Here is a 15,326-nt window from a genome sequence, read left to right as displayed (position 1 = left end):
GTTTCTCTCTTGAAAAATTATAAAATATGGCAACATTAGACCTGAATCCTTCCTTGGCAACTACTGGATTGAGCTGAGTAGCAGCTGCTCTTTCTGTGGGGCACAGTCTCTTGTTTGCTGCAGTATCCACTGCTCCATGTGGTATGGCAGGCAGTGAGGCTCACTTCATTCGTTCATGTTACTTGTCCAGCCCCTGCACAGGCCATTGGTACATTTTTGAGGCCCTACTTACATCATAGGAGATGCTGTGGTGGCTAATGCCGAGTATCCAGACTGGTATGAGGCTTCGTGTCTGGCCTCAAGGAGCTTGTAGGATACTGTTGGATATGATGGAAAGATGGAACAAGTTGTGGAGTGACTATACAATGCAACAGGAAGAACCACAGGATGGGCACTGATCTTATGAAAAGTACAGAAAGTGTATTCTATGGGAGCACAAAAAAAGAAAATGTTATTTGATGAAGGGATATTTAAAAAATTTCTTTGAAGATTTCTTCCCCTCCTCTCCCCTCCCCTCCTCTCCCCTCCCCCTCTCCCTTCTTCTCCCCCTCCTCTCCTCTCCCCTCCCCTCCTCTCCCCTCCCCTCCCCTCCCCTCCCCTCCCCTCCCCTCCCCTCCCCTCCCCTCCCCTCCCCTCCCCTCCCCTCCTCTCCTCTCCTCTCCTCTCCTCTCCTCTCCTCTCCTCTCCTCTCCTCTCCTCTCCTCTCCTCTCCTCTCCTCTCCTCTCCTTTCTGTCAAGAAAACAGTTTCCTGAACAAGTTGAAATACACAGGCTTTCTGACTTACCTGTCTATGGTAATTATAAGGTACTAAATTGGTAGGCACATAGATTTAAGATTATACATGTGGCTGCCTCAGAATAGTCTGAGGGACTCTGGAAATGTGGCTCAGAGATTAAGGAAGTGTTGGTCATAGCGAAAGGGCAGGTAAGAAATCTCCTTTTCCTTCTGAGCTTGCTGGTTGCAATGTTCTCAAATAGGTGCCCTGGCCCAGCACTTAACTTTATGGCAATGTTTTAAAAGCAGCATTTGGCTTTTACATATCTGATTTCCTTTGTGTAAAACAAAGCATGTGGTCACATTCGAAAGAAAGAATGGCATATTACTGCTATTTCTGTAATGTGAATAATGTCATGTGGTTGTAGTTTTTACATCTGCTTTTTATTTTCATTTCATCTTAGCAAAAAAGAACTAATTGAAACAGTTTTTTTCTTAAAATCTGTGGTTTAACTGTGCATACCTTTCTGTATTCACCTCCTAACCCTCCAACAAATCAGTTAGTTCTTTCCACTCATTGTAAATCCCACCATAAAATTGAGTGATGTTCCATAATTTAGTTACTGTATTTCTTATTTGTAAATGTATTAGATTCCAGCATAATCCAGAAATATCTAAGATAGAGGAGTTATGTAAGCAATCACTTTTTAAAATCCTTAGCAACTGGATTCAATAATAAATTCTATTCAGTTTGGCTCTTGTATAAAAGCGTAGTTTATTCATCTCTCATGCAATCAGTGTTACTAAATCTAGAATTCCAGTTCATGCTTAGTTTTTTTTTTTGTTTTTTTTTTTTTTCTGGTTGGGAGAAGGTCTTTAGAAATGGCTGTCATTGACAAGAGGTATTTCTTTGTTCTTAAACCAACTCATTTAATTGAATATAAAGATCTTCCTTAATTTGATTTATTTTTTTGTTCTTAAAATATTGATTTAGTTGTACACAATTTGTAAGATCAACAAAATATTAACAAACATTTGATTGAGGAAAATTGTAGTTGTATTTATCTCTTTTCTTGCCAAGATCACACTGTTATTGCTGATGGCAACAATTAACTTTTTTTGGTCTCTTTCTGTCTCAATATTAGTTAAAATTGAGAACATATTGACTATTATTGGACATGTAATCCTGAAAGATGTTTTATTATTGATTCAAAGATTTGCACAGTTCCAGTAATGGCTATGGAGGCCACTCCATCTCAAATGTGCTTAATAGACTGATTGAGGGCAGAAATCTAGGAATTTTAAATGTGTGCTAGCCATAGGCACAGAAATCTTATTGATCATCTGCTCATATCCAAAGCCTATAGAAGTGTGCCACAAGGGCATGGATTTCTGAAGTGAGGAATAATTAAGAAGTTACTTCAGAGGTTCTTGTTTCCAATGCCAACCTGCCAGACATTCACAGTTAATCAGGGAAATTGTTCTCGCCACCTATGTTTTATAGATTACTTTGAAGTTTATATTTCTTTGTTTTTCTATGTTAAGCTTTCAATGTGGTCAAGGTTTCTTTTATTTCATGGTAGTATTCCAAGGTGATAAAACCAATTTTTGCCTGAAAGATTTTTTTCCCCTACTTTTGGTACTGTCAGGCAAATGATCTGTCTAATGATAGGAAATTGCAGTAGCCTATGGAAACGTATAGCATTAGCTTGAAAACGCAGCACAAACTGGCTTTATTTAGATAGGCCTGTATTTTTCCAGCCCTTAATGCATGCCTTATTTGCATATCAGATAACTTAGGAAGCTGTGGGTAATTTCCTTTGTGTTTGACTTTTGCAAAGGAGTTTATTTAGCTTCAAAGACCCCTGTTGGCTCAGTCAACACCACAGATATTTTTCTAAGGATGAACTCAAAAATCCCTTGGCAATCAATTAGTCAAATCAACAAATATCTATTGAACTCAGGGACAGCTCTTTTCTTGTGGCTTCCTTAGACATTGTGTGTTTTGAAGAGAGCTTTTCCTGAATGCTCCATAAAAGCATTCTTGTATGAGTTAGAAACACAGAAATGATATATTGGTCAGAGAATCTGCTTAACCATTTCTACTATAGGAAATCAAAATATTTCCTAATGATCATGAAAATAGACAGTACTGGTTGGCTCTTTGTTGTGAGAAAAGAACCTCTCCTGGCACCACAGAGCTTTTTGAATATGCAACTGGAGGGTTTTGCCAGCCTCAATGGCCACATTTTCTGGTTCTCTCTTGGCTTTTGCTTTCATCACATGATATTCTTTGAATATTTTAACTATACCATTATGATATCAGAGACCATGACCGAAGAAAGATATTATGTATGCTTTGGGCCTAACTGTAGAGGTGGAAGCTATTAGAGGTGGAAGAAACTTTCTCAGAAGATATGGAGACCCAGAAAGAGGAGGCAACTTCCTCTCAAGTACACAGCTGATTATACCAGTTGAACTGAAGCTAAAATCTAATCTTTGGGCCCATCTATACCTCTTGGGTATGGAGAGTCACATTGTCAGAGCAAAACAAAAATTGCCTTGATAGAATATTTTCTTAAAAGCAAAATATGGCTTTTATGCTTATTAAATTGATTCATGTTTATTGTAGGAAATTCAGGACCTACAAAATAAGTATAAGGAAAAAGATAAAATAATCGAGTTAATCATTGTTAAATTTCCTTCCAATCTGTTCTCTAAACACACACACAGACAGACACATAAATGGTATACCAGTCACAGTTCTGGACAAGAAGCAAAAGGAACACCTGGCTTGGCTTTTGAAGATAATTAAGTGAAGGGAGTATTTTTTATAGATTTAAAGGAGCTACCAAGGGGTACAGGGATACCTAGAAACTAGCAACATTGAACAAGGGGAAGAAAAGTGTTACAGGCTCTGGGTGAGATGTGGAGTCATGGTGGCAAAACTGGCCATCTGAAGCTGTAATAATAGAGAGCGTGGGCAAGAAGTTAACCAGCCCTGCCCTCCTTCAGCATGAGAATTTGTGCCGCAGTTAATTCCCTAGCTCTGTTTCCCTGGCGAGCTTATAGAAGTTGGAGTGCCAACTATGTTAGGAGGCAACTTTCCTTATGCTAAAAATGATTTGACCTGATGAGAAAGCCATATTTTGGGCATTTCTAAGTGCAGTGATTCTTGGGCTGGGCATGTCCCTTGCCAGGTTCCTGGACTCTGTGCCTATGGGGTCATGGTTTTGAGAGATAATGGTTTCTGGGGATATGAGGATTTAAAGATGATATAGCATCCTTGCCCCTTTGAACTTCTATTGTTATGACATGGACTGTCGTAAACACTCCCATTGGAAATGGATACCTGATATTGCTCTGCTGTGTTTTCTGTCCTATATCCTTCTAAGTAGAAGGGCTCGAAATCTGGCCTCTGTTAGTCTTTGAGCGTCAATATTTAGTTGAATCTAAGAAAACCCTGCACACCTCAGGGACACATTGCGCCCAAAACTGTGGTGCCAAAGCAGGGAGGTGAAGGGGAAAGTAACCCAAGCTTTCACTCCTTCTGCCTTCCAGTCTCCTGATATTTGTTCTGTAAAATTTGGATTCAGTCAAAAGGCCACATTTTAGGATCCTGGAGGCCACATGTGGCTCGGAGGCCATAGGTTCCCCACCCCTGGACCTAACCAGGAGACAGAGATCAAAGAGAAAAACTCTGGCCTGGGCAGGGTGGCTCACGCCTGTAATCCTAGCACTCTAGGAGGCTGAGGTGGGCAGATCGCTCGAGGTCAGGAGTTCGAAGCCAGCCTGAGCGAGACGCCGTCTCTACCAAAAATAGGAAGAAAAAGTAATTGTCCAACTAAAAATATACATACAAAAAATTAGCTGGGCATGGTGGCGCATGCCTGTAGTCCCAGCTACTGGAGAGGCTGAGGCAGTAGGATCGCTTGAGCCCAGGGGTTTGAGGTTGCTGTGAGCGAGGCTGACGCCATGGCACTCACTCTAGCCTGGGCAACAAAGCGAGACTCGGTCTCAAAAAAAAAAAAAGAGAAAAATTCCGATTGTCTCAGTTTGTGCTGGGTCCTCACCATAGTTCATCATTCTCCCATTGATGGACTCCTAGACTGTTTTCAATTTTGGGTGCTGTGGACATTTGTGTCCAAAGCTTGAGTCATGTATTTTAATTCCTCTTTGATAAATTTACAGGAGTGGAATTTCTGTGTCATAGGATAGACAAAAGTTTAACTTTTTAAGAAATTGCCAAGTGGTTTTTCAAAGTGGTTATACCATTATGTACTCCTACCAACAACATATGAGAGTTCCCTTTGTTTCACACCTCTCCAACATTTGGTGTCAATAAACTTTTATCTGAGCCATTCTGGTGGCTGCGTAGTGATATCTCATTGTAGTTTTAATTTGCACTTTCCTAATGACTAATGGTCTTGAGATCATTTTCATTTGTTTATTTGTAAATTCACACAGCTGCTTCTATGAAGTATCTGTTTAAGTCTTTATGTAATTTGATTATCCGTTTTATTATTATTGTCTATTTTATTATTTTTATTACTGAGTTGTAGGAGTTCCTTATATATTCTACATACAAGTCCTTTGTCAGACTTGTGTGTTGGAAACATTTTCTTTCCATCTTTGGCTTGTATATTTTCTTAATGGCGGCTTTGGATAAGCAAAATTTAAAAATATTAAGTCCAATTTATAATTTTTTTCTTTCTGTGTCTTCTCTTTACCTGCCTCTAGGTTTTTAAAAATCATAGTTGTAGATTATTAAAATGATAAACTTTTTTCTTTTTTTAAAAATGATTTTTATTTAAAAATGAAATCCAATTTGGGCATTTTTCAGAGCATGGTGTATTCTACTTCTTAGCAGATATATCTTCATAGAAGTTCATAAATGCTGGATGCTTAGAGTTGCAAAGAGACCTTGATACTGTTTTTTCCAAACTCCTCCCTAACATTAGCCTTCATTCTTACCTCTTAATATTTCTGATACTATTCCTCCTTAATATTTCTGATAATAATTCAGCCTCTGGATGCTTCTAGAGATTGAAAGCTATCAGAAGTGAGGAGTGAAGGAAAATGTCAAAGAATCACTTCTTGAAATTGATGCACTCTTTGATAGTTGGCTCATTGGAATTATATACAGTGTGAATTTTGTTGAAACTTATTACTAGGTCAGTCAAACATTAGTTGTGATCAAAGTTCTGAGAACCAAAATTACAATCTATTGGGTGGTGTTTTCCAGCTTCAGGATTATAGTTTGCATTGAGATACAGAATAGGGTCAGTCATGTCACTGTGTAGGCAGTGACGGTGTGGTAAGTACAATCAAGGAACATGTGGCATGGCTGAGAGAATAATTTGTCCTTCCTGGGTATGTCAGGGAATATTTTATAGTGGAGATATGTATGAGCTGGGCTCAAAATGGCTAAAGTCTCCACAAGGAGTTGGAAGGTGGAGGCATGGAGTGGTGGGGAACGAGCAGCAGTGAATATTGCTGAGGTTTTGAGTCTGAGACTCAAGCAGTGGGAGTTAAGACTGAAGAAATAAGCAGGGCCTAGACTATGAAGACTTTGCATCATGTTCTGTGGTTTCTCTGCAAAGGATGGAGTGAACTGGTAGCGTGGAGATCAGTTAGAAGGCTCCAGCAGTAACTTAAGTCAGTAGCTCTCAAATTCTCAAGTAGTTGTGCTTCAGGTTGTCAGTCCTTACCTTATCTCTCACCTTTTGAATCAGAATCTCCTGGGTGGAGGCTGGACGTTTGCAATTTTGCACAGGTTCTTTAGGTGATTCTGAAGCACACTGGAGTTTGAAAACTACTGGTGAATGATGAGGAGGTCTGAACTAAGGCAGTGAGAAAGAAAGAAGCACCTTGAGTGTATTAGCAACTGGAATGGTGAATATTTCTGGTGACCAATGGTATGTGAGGAGTGAGGGAGTAGGAGGATTCTGGTGTCAGCAACTTCAAAAATGTCATTCCTGCTGGTTACCTACATGGCAACACAGAGTAGATCTGTGGGAGAGAAGAAAGGAAGTTTAGTTTTGGATATAGGTCCACTTACTGTCAAGATATGCCTATTTTTAATACCTAGAAAAAAACATTCAATTTGGAAGAACATAATTCTGTCAATAAAAATACTACAGATAATAATGAAGCATTTTCATTCCATAATTCTTATTCTTTCCAAAGAATATATTCTGCTCATATGTGTTCGGTACTAAGATTTGTTGCATGTCTACTATGTGCTGTGATGACTTTTAGCCTAAATATATTATTATTGTCATTTTGTAGATGATGAAACTGAAGCTCAGAGGGGTTAATTGATTTCCCTAAGGTCATCATAGTACCAGGTAGAGCCAAGATTCAAAGCTCCCGTTGTCAAGTCCAGCTTTCTTCCCATTATTACACAGCTGCCTCTAATGACATAGATGGGCAGCATTTTTTTCTTATTTTTTTTGTGTATGATGAACTTGAAGTCCAGAGAAAGGTCCAGGATCTCAAGCTGATAAGTATCAGAGTGCCAGGTCCCACTTTCCTGGCTAGGGCTCTTTTCATTGTATCTTCCTGCTTTCTAGATGATTGTAGAAGTTGAGTTCATTTTCCTACCTATTTTATGTGCAGTTGGACCTTTACCTCCTCAAATAGGAAGATTTTAAGGAGATACAAATATTGTTTTGAAGGGAAGAAATATTGTTTGAGAAGCAAAGCTGACTCTCAAGGCTCTGTTGCTTTGGAGTGGTATGTGAAGCTCATTTCCAGCCCATTAGTGAACTTTTTTTTTTTTTAAATTAGGAGCCCGAACTTGATGATGAAAGAACCGTGGAAATAACTCCAGGAGAAAAGGTACTTAGGAACACCAAAGAGCAACGGCATCAGCAAAATCGGCTGAGAGAGATAGATGAAAAGCTGAGAAAGATGAAGGAAAATGTGGTAAGTCCTTTTTATTTATAGTTTAATCGGAACCAACAATTGTGCCAAAAAAGGTTTCAGTCTCCTTTTGACTATTTTATGACTGTTATTAGGTGTTAGTTAAATCAGCATGTAAATTTGTCAGTAAGAGTATGACTAACAGTTAAAAATATGATTCATAAGACTTAAAGTAATATTATTCTTAATTTAAGTAATTTATATAACATAAAAAACATACTATCTGGAGTCAGAATAATGATCCATAATCCTAATAATCTGTGTCTGTGTCTGACAGTGACACAGATTTTGTGTGTGTGTGTGCGTGAAAAAGTTTGGTATTTCTTCATAAAGCTATTCTTATGTTTTAAACTTATAGCTTAAATACTCCTACTTTTTGTTTATGATTAATAATATATTATTAATCATTAATTACTTTTAATACATTCTAAATCGTTCTTCAGCCTACTTCATGTTTTTCTTGCTCATCATTTAAAGACATCATTACTGATGAGAGAAAGCTCTTAAATCACCTAAATAGTGAACTGGTTGATACTCTGAACTTGTTAGAAATGCTCTATAATATTATGATTTTCCAGCTACTGATAACATGTTTTTAACTGGTTGCTTGGATTTTACCTAAAATTAAACAAGACAAGGCTGAGCTTATGATTGTACCTACTTCTCTCTTGCAGGGCTGGTCTTGCTATAATTGCCAGCAGTAACCACTTTCTGTCCCCTTCTAAATCCTGTCATCTTGGGTGATCTTCAAGCCCCATTAAGTTTTGACCAATATGGCTAATGTGCTGCTGTATCCTGCCAGGATCTCTCATGACTCTTTCAAAATGTTTTTTTTATCCCCACTTTTATCACCCTTCTCTCAGCATTATCACCTTGTGACTAGCTGCTTATAATCTGGCCTTTGTGGGATTTCTTGAATCCAGTCACTCTGTTCTCTTATTATTCCATTTTATATGCTGCTCCATGCGTAAACATCAGGTGAGTGATTTTGATTAAGATATGACCTCCTTAGAGCCACCAAGGGTGTGCGACAATCCTCTGAGTCTTCACACCTCGTGACTGTGTCCAGCTGAAGTGCTCTCACCTCTTGCTGGCCAAGGACGACAGCACTGACTCAGAGCCTAACAGAGACCCAGGGCCATCTGATGGGAGAGTCAGGCAGCAGATCCAAAAGGGATAAATACGTGGTGCTTCTCTTTGTAGCTCAGTTTTGTTTGCTTATGGCAAATTTTATGGGAATTATATTTCAGGGTGACCTCTATTTCTGTTTTCTAAGGGATTTCCCCTCACCCTGACTGTGTTGATATGGAGAAGATGTAGAAGTAGGAATGGTAAGGAAGTATACATGGCTCTTGGCCAGTAGCTGTGGTAGTGATGGGATAATGCATACTTGATGTGATAAAATATCTGTAGTTTGAAGGTTTTGAAAACTATTGGCACTTCCTCTCACCCCACGCCTGCCAATCCAAGGCAAGCAAAGCCTGTCCGTCTCTATAACTCATTATCTGGATTTCTGACTGCTATAGTCTGGATGTTTGTGTTCCCCCAAAATTCATGTTGAAATTCTAAGCCCTGAGCTGATGGTATTAGGATGTGGGATCTCATGGGAGGTGATTAAGTCATTCAGGTAGAGTGTACATGAGTGGAATTAGTGCCTTATAAAATAGGCCGAAGGGAACTCATTCACCACCCCCCCCCCTTTTTTTGAGACAGAGTCTCACTGTGTTGCCTGGGTAAGAGTGCTGTGGCGTCAGTCTGGCTCACACCAACCTCAAACTTCTGGGCTCAAGCAATCCTCCTGCCTCAGCCTCCCGAGTAGCTGGGACTACAGACGTGTGCCACCACGCCCAGCTAAATTTTTCTATATATTTTTAGTTGTCCAGCTAGTTTCTTTCTATTTTTAGTATAGACAGGGTCTCACTCTTGCTCAGGCTGGTCTTGAACTCCTGAGCTCAAACGATCCACCCACCTCAGCCTCCCAGAGTGCTAGGATTACAGGTGCGAGCCACCGTTCCCGGCCTTCATTCACCCCTTTTACTATGTGAGGACACAGTGAGAAGGCACCATCTATGAACCAGGAAACAGGTTCTTACCAGATACTGAATCTTCCAGCTCTTTTATCTTGGACTTCCCAGCTTCCAGAACTGTGAAAAATACATTTCTGTTATTTATAAGCTGCTGATTCTATAGTATTTTGTTACAGCATCCCAAACAGACTGTGACACTGAACATTTATCACATGTCTGGGACATGTATTGGTTCTTTTCTACCATGTCTCTACCATTATTTAATTTTTGGTTCAAAACCTGGGTCCTGTAAGAAATCGTATATATGATTCTAGTGCCTTATGAAGTTTAGCTACACTCACAGGGATATAAGTATCAAGAGTTGGTTTTTATTTAAGTGGAAAAGAGTTGGTTGTTCTCTAAGTGGAAAAGAAAATATGTGAATGGAGAAGAGCAATTACTGAATACCAACTATGTGTCCGGCACTGTTCCAAGTACTTTACAAATACAGATTATCTAGTCTTCAGAACCACTCTGTGAGGTATATACCACAATCCTTGTTTTACAGCTGAAGAAATGGAGGCAAAGGGAGATTGAATAACTTTCTCAAGGTGACACAGTAAGTGGAGGACAGGATTGAAATGGTTAGCCTTTAGCAACTATGCAATACTGCCTTTCTGGTAATTATTATTATTTGCTTTTCTTTTCATGGTTAATACTGTTTTTCGTTAGTTAAAATATGATAAATTTGTTATAACGAGTAATATTCATGAATAAAATGTTTGGGCTCCCCATATAAGTTTTTTTTTTCTTTTCTTTTTCCTACATAAGTTTTAATTTCACAATTTTGTGGTTTTTTTTTTTTTTTTTTTTTTTTTGAGACAGAGTCTCGCTTGTTGCCCAGGCTAGAGTGAGTGCCGTGGCGTCAGCCTAGCTCACAGCAACCTCAAACTCCTGGGCTCAAGCAATCCTGCTGCCTCAGCCTCCCGAGTAGCTGGGACTACAGGCATGCACCACCATGCCTGGCTAATTTTATATATATATACATTAGTTGGCCAATTAATTTCTTTCTATTTATAGTAGAGACGGGGTCTCGCTCTTGCTCAGGCTGGTTTCGAACTCCTGACCTCAAGCAATCCGCCCGCCTCAGCCTCCCAGAGTGCTAGGATTACAGGCGTGAGCCACCGCGCCCGGCTACAATTTTGTGTTTTAAGTCAACACTTTCAGAGGCTGTTATCTGAACAACAAAGGTACATGAATGTTGATCTGTATTATTTTTATGTTTTAATTCCTTAGTGTTTTATAATATTCTATGGAGTCATATTGTGTACCATGTGACTTTTTAAGGGATGATGCTGTGTTCATTTCAAACTCTGTCACACTTACTGTACCTCATAGACAACTAGGTATTTTTTGGATTGGAAATCTAGAGGTCCGAGTCCTTGTTTTAGTTTTATCAACAGCCTGCTCTGTGGCCTTGAATAAATCACTTAGTTTCTCAGAGACTTGGTTTCATTACAGCTTTGAGATCAAGGGAGTCATGCTAGATGACCTTTGTTGTTTTGCCTGTGATTCTTGACATACTTATTTTTGATGAGAAATGATGTTATTTATAACATAGGGTATCTAAAAGTCAGTTAAGGAGTTTCCTAAATATTTGGTATGAATTGGCTTAAATCTTCTATTAAAAGCTACTTTTGTAACCTTAACATTTGTACCCCCATAATATGCTGAAATAAAAAAAAAGTTACTTTTGGGAATTTAGTAACACTTTTTAGGAGAATGTGAGATTGTCTTTTATATATAAAAATTAGTCCATTGTGTACCAATCAGAGAGTATGGTTTCTGAATGATAGCTTCTGGAAATGGCTAATTTTGCAGTTTTGTCTTATTCTTCCTCCTGCAATGGAGCATCCTTTCAAGATGACTGGTTTGGGTAAAAGAGGTAATCGGTGGCCATTGGTGATTTAAGGATCATGTCCATATTTGGTCTTAGAGAGGGAAGGGAGAAGGAGTGAGCTAAGGGCAATATAGGAGCCAAAGGGGTGGGCATTACTGGAGACACCTGGATTCTAGGATTGATTTGTCAGTAAAGGCTGGAAAAGTAACTTAATTCTGTATTTCAGATAGTAGTAGGCTGAGGCTGCTTTTCTTGGTTAAGATTGGTTAAGAAAGTGGGATTTGATTTAGTTTATAGGTGGTGGTAGTATTGTTGGTATCAATGGATTTAGCCATTAGGAGCAAGGGGAAGTAGACAGAATGAAATTAGATTGAAGCTCAAATTTAATATGCAATTCAGCAGGCATAGAGGGGCCCTGAAAAGCAGCTTCAAAAGTAGAGGAAGAGCCATGGCTGCTAGAAGCAGCATGTGTGGAATTGTTAGTTATTATAAATATGGAATTTACATAAGCTTGTTTCTAGGATAAGGAAGGGGAAGATATAGTATAGAGGACAGAATTAAAGATGGAAGGGTAAGCCTTGGAGAAGAACCAAGATGCCCTTTTCCTGACTCAGTATGAAAGAAAGGAAAAGTGGACCAAGAAAGGCAGGTTTAGAGATGAAGAGAAGGTGAAAATGCTTGTTCTTTACTTGCTCTGTCAATTAGCGATCAGGCCATATGGTCAGAGTGAGAGGGTAGAGCAGATATTGAAGAAGGGTAGGAAAGGAGTGGCATAGATCCTGCGAGGATGAGAAAAAAAGCACTGGCGAACAATGAAGGTAGCCCAGCTGAGGTTGGAAACCCCGTTGTGAAATGGAGCCAGGTAGCAAGGCTTGGAGGCTTTTCTGACAGTCCTCAGCAGTTCACTAAAGCTGGTGATAGGGAGTGGTGAGTTGAGGCAGGGGTGAGGAGAGGTTGGGTGGTTGCAATGGCAGATGAAGGGGGCAAGGGGACTGGTGTTAGGTACCTATGAGACCATAACTGGAAAAAAAGAAATAAATGTAATATATGTACCCCAGATATCAGCTGGGACCCCTTTGCCACTCTTTGACCTGGTTTCATAACTTATTGTACATACATAAAATAGAATACCATACAGCTATCAAAAGAAAAGATGTCTGCGATAGAATATTAAAGCAAAAGGGTCTGTTATAGAAGAAAATGATTAGTGTGATTCCATTTTTATAAAAAGAGTCACAGAAAATCCTGGAACAATACCAGATAATGTGGTTACTTTTAGTGGGGTTGGGGATGGATGGGCAGGTGAAGAAAGGAGATTTACTTTCTATAACACACACTACTTAAAGGGAAAAGTGTGTTGGGAGTATGAGTGATTTTTATATTATTTTTGTGCTTTTTTCCGTATCCCAGACTTTCTGTAATATACATGTGTTGTATTTATAAACAGAAAAGATTAGTATTTAAAAATGTGGAAAGCATTGATGTATACAAAAGATCTTATTGTCTCTCAGTAAGTGGTCTTTATACATGTAGAAAAACAGAGTGAGTCATCACAAGGAATAATGTTCAGCCTTACCAGCAATTGAAATTCATATTTAAACAGGCACTATATACACTTGTCAGACCAGTGGAAATAACGACAAATGTGATATAATTACAGGTTAGTTGGGGGTAGGGGAATGGAGGTGGGAACAATAATATTTATTTGAACATTGTTAGTAGCTTTTAAAATTGGTTATTTTTTCCCCTGGAAAGCAATTGGTTAATAGATATAACAACAGCCATAACATTATTTATATTTTTGACCTGTATAATTACACTTTTAGGAATATTTTCAAAGTAATAATGCCCAAGGAAAACCAAAACAGGAAACAACTTAAATGCTGTCACTTAAGGGAATGCCAAAGCAACTTATACAGTTTTAACTGATTTAATACTATAGTAAGATGATACAAATAACAAATACATGGACTTTATCAACATAGGACTTTAATTGGAAATGCATGATATGAAACATAAAACTAAAAATTCAAGATAGATTTTATTAACTATAACTGTGTAATATATGTATGTACATTATTATATTAGTATATGTATGCTAAAAAAATCTGAGGGGAAATAGAATATGTGCTAATAGCTTAGCTTTATTAGATTATTTTCTACTTTCTATTAAATTGCTTTTGTTACTAAAGAAAGGGATAATCTTATTATTTCATTGTTTTGTTTATAGATATTTTAACCCATTAACATAATGTTGAGCTTTTTGAGTAATTTAAATAGTAACAATAATTCACATTTTGTGTAATTTTTCTGAGGTATTGAGCGTTCCACTGTGATGATAGGATTTTTTAAAAACTAAGAAACATTTTTTTTTTTTTTTTTTTTTTTTTTTTGAGACAGAGTCTCACTTTGATGTCCAGGCTAGAGTGAGTGCCATGGCGTCAGCCTAGCTCACAGCAACCTCAAACTCCTGGGCTCGAGTGATCCTTCTGCCTCAGCCTCCCGAGTAGCTGGGACTACAGGCATGCGCCACTATGCCCAGCTAATTTTTTATATATATATATATCAGTTGGCCAATTAATTTCTTTCTGTTTATAGTAGAGACGGGGTCTCGCTCTTGCTCAGGCTGGTTTTGAACTCCTGACCTTGAGCAATCCACCCGCCTCGGCCTCCCAAGAGCTAGGATTACAGGCGTGAGCCACAGCGCCCGGCCTAGAAACATTTTTAACTCCTAGGGTTAGGTAAAATTACCTTTCATGAAGTTGCATAATAATTCTACTTTTTACAAATCAAAAGAACCAAATTTTAGTTTTCGTATTTTTAAAAAAAGAATCATCAACTTAATTTTATCCCATTGATCCCCTTAATGAAAAAAACATACTCAAAGTTGTTTTGTTAGTATTGTTAGGAGAATCTTTTCCCGGTTCCAGTCATTCCAAATGCATTGATCACACTTTTCAGGTCTTTATTGTGTCTCTTTTGATTCTCAGTTTGAACTTCATTCATTTTCTTTTTATTATTTGAAGTCTCTGCTATTTCTATCCACATTCTTTCCCTTTTCAGTTTCCTGGAAACCACTGAGCTTGGCCTTGTTTGGTGAACTGTATTGTCATTATTGCATCAAAATGTTTAGCACTCTAAGCCCTGTTGCTGAGCATTGGAGATAAGAATGTGGCTCACAAAGGATGTTAAATCCTTGCATTCTGATTCTTATTTCGACATGCTCCTGTCATTTAACCTGGTATAAGAATATATGGACCCCAGTCAGAAGACTGGAGAATTTCTTCTGCTCAGAGAATGGATGGAGGGTTTACCTTCAATTGTTAAACATGCTATAGAATCAGAATTCTAGAATGTGAGAGCTGAAGGGGCTTAGAGGTCATGTGGGCCAATTCCATGGTTTAGAAACCAAAGTCTTGAACAGCTAAATGATTTTCAAAAATCATCAGAAGCCCAATTTTTCTGACACCTCAATCTGTGAACGTTTCAATAAATCCAGCCTTTCTAAGTCACATCTGTATAGTTGAGCCAATTTTCAGCTAAGATTTGTGGCCACCCACAAATGTAGGCTTCATTCTAAAACCTTTGAGCTGTTACCAACCGGATATACATGCTTTCCAAAGTCAACAAAACAAACCTGACATGTTTGTGGTTAAACAGGAAGACCAACTAGTGCGCTTTGATATTCATACATTGACTAAGGCCTGAATTGGAAAAATAGTTATACTCTCTCTTTGGTGTCATTGTTTAGACCTGTAAAAATTATTTTAATCTTTTT

General features: G+C 38.4%; 1 protein-coding gene and 1 long non-coding RNA gene across 2 annotated transcripts in view; one reads left to right on the top strand and one right to left on the bottom strand.

Annotated features, from left to right (window-relative positions):
- Window positions 1-8,019, top strand: part of FSIP1 (fibrous sheath interacting protein 1) — a 69,648-nt gene extending 61,629 nt beyond the window's left edge. Inside the window, exon 10 of the mRNA XM_076004238.1 lies at window positions 7,508-8,019. Within this exon, the coding sequence (XP_075860353.1) occupies window positions 7,508-7,666 (159 nt within the window). The 3' untranslated portion in view covers window positions 7,667-8,019. The remainder of the gene's footprint in view (window positions 1-7,507) is intronic.
- LOC105872424 (uncharacterized) lies at window positions 6,557-14,517 on the bottom strand. Its single transcript, XR_001154603.2, has 3 exons — window positions 14,430-14,517; window positions 9,736-9,786; window positions 6,557-6,727 (listed from the first exon to the last, which is right to left on the bottom strand). It is a non-coding gene; the product is annotated as an uncharacterized LOC105872424 (long non-coding RNA).
- Between the last annotated feature and the right edge of the window lie 809 nt (window positions 14,518-15,326).

The sequence above is a fragment of the Microcebus murinus genome, chromosome 6, assembly GCF_040939455.1.
Source record: "Microcebus murinus isolate Inina chromosome 6, M.murinus_Inina_mat1.0, whole genome shotgun sequence".
Taxonomy (NCBI): domain Eukaryota; kingdom Metazoa; phylum Chordata; class Mammalia; order Primates; family Cheirogaleidae; genus Microcebus; species Microcebus murinus.
This window is presented reverse-complemented; position numbering and strand designations above follow the sequence as displayed.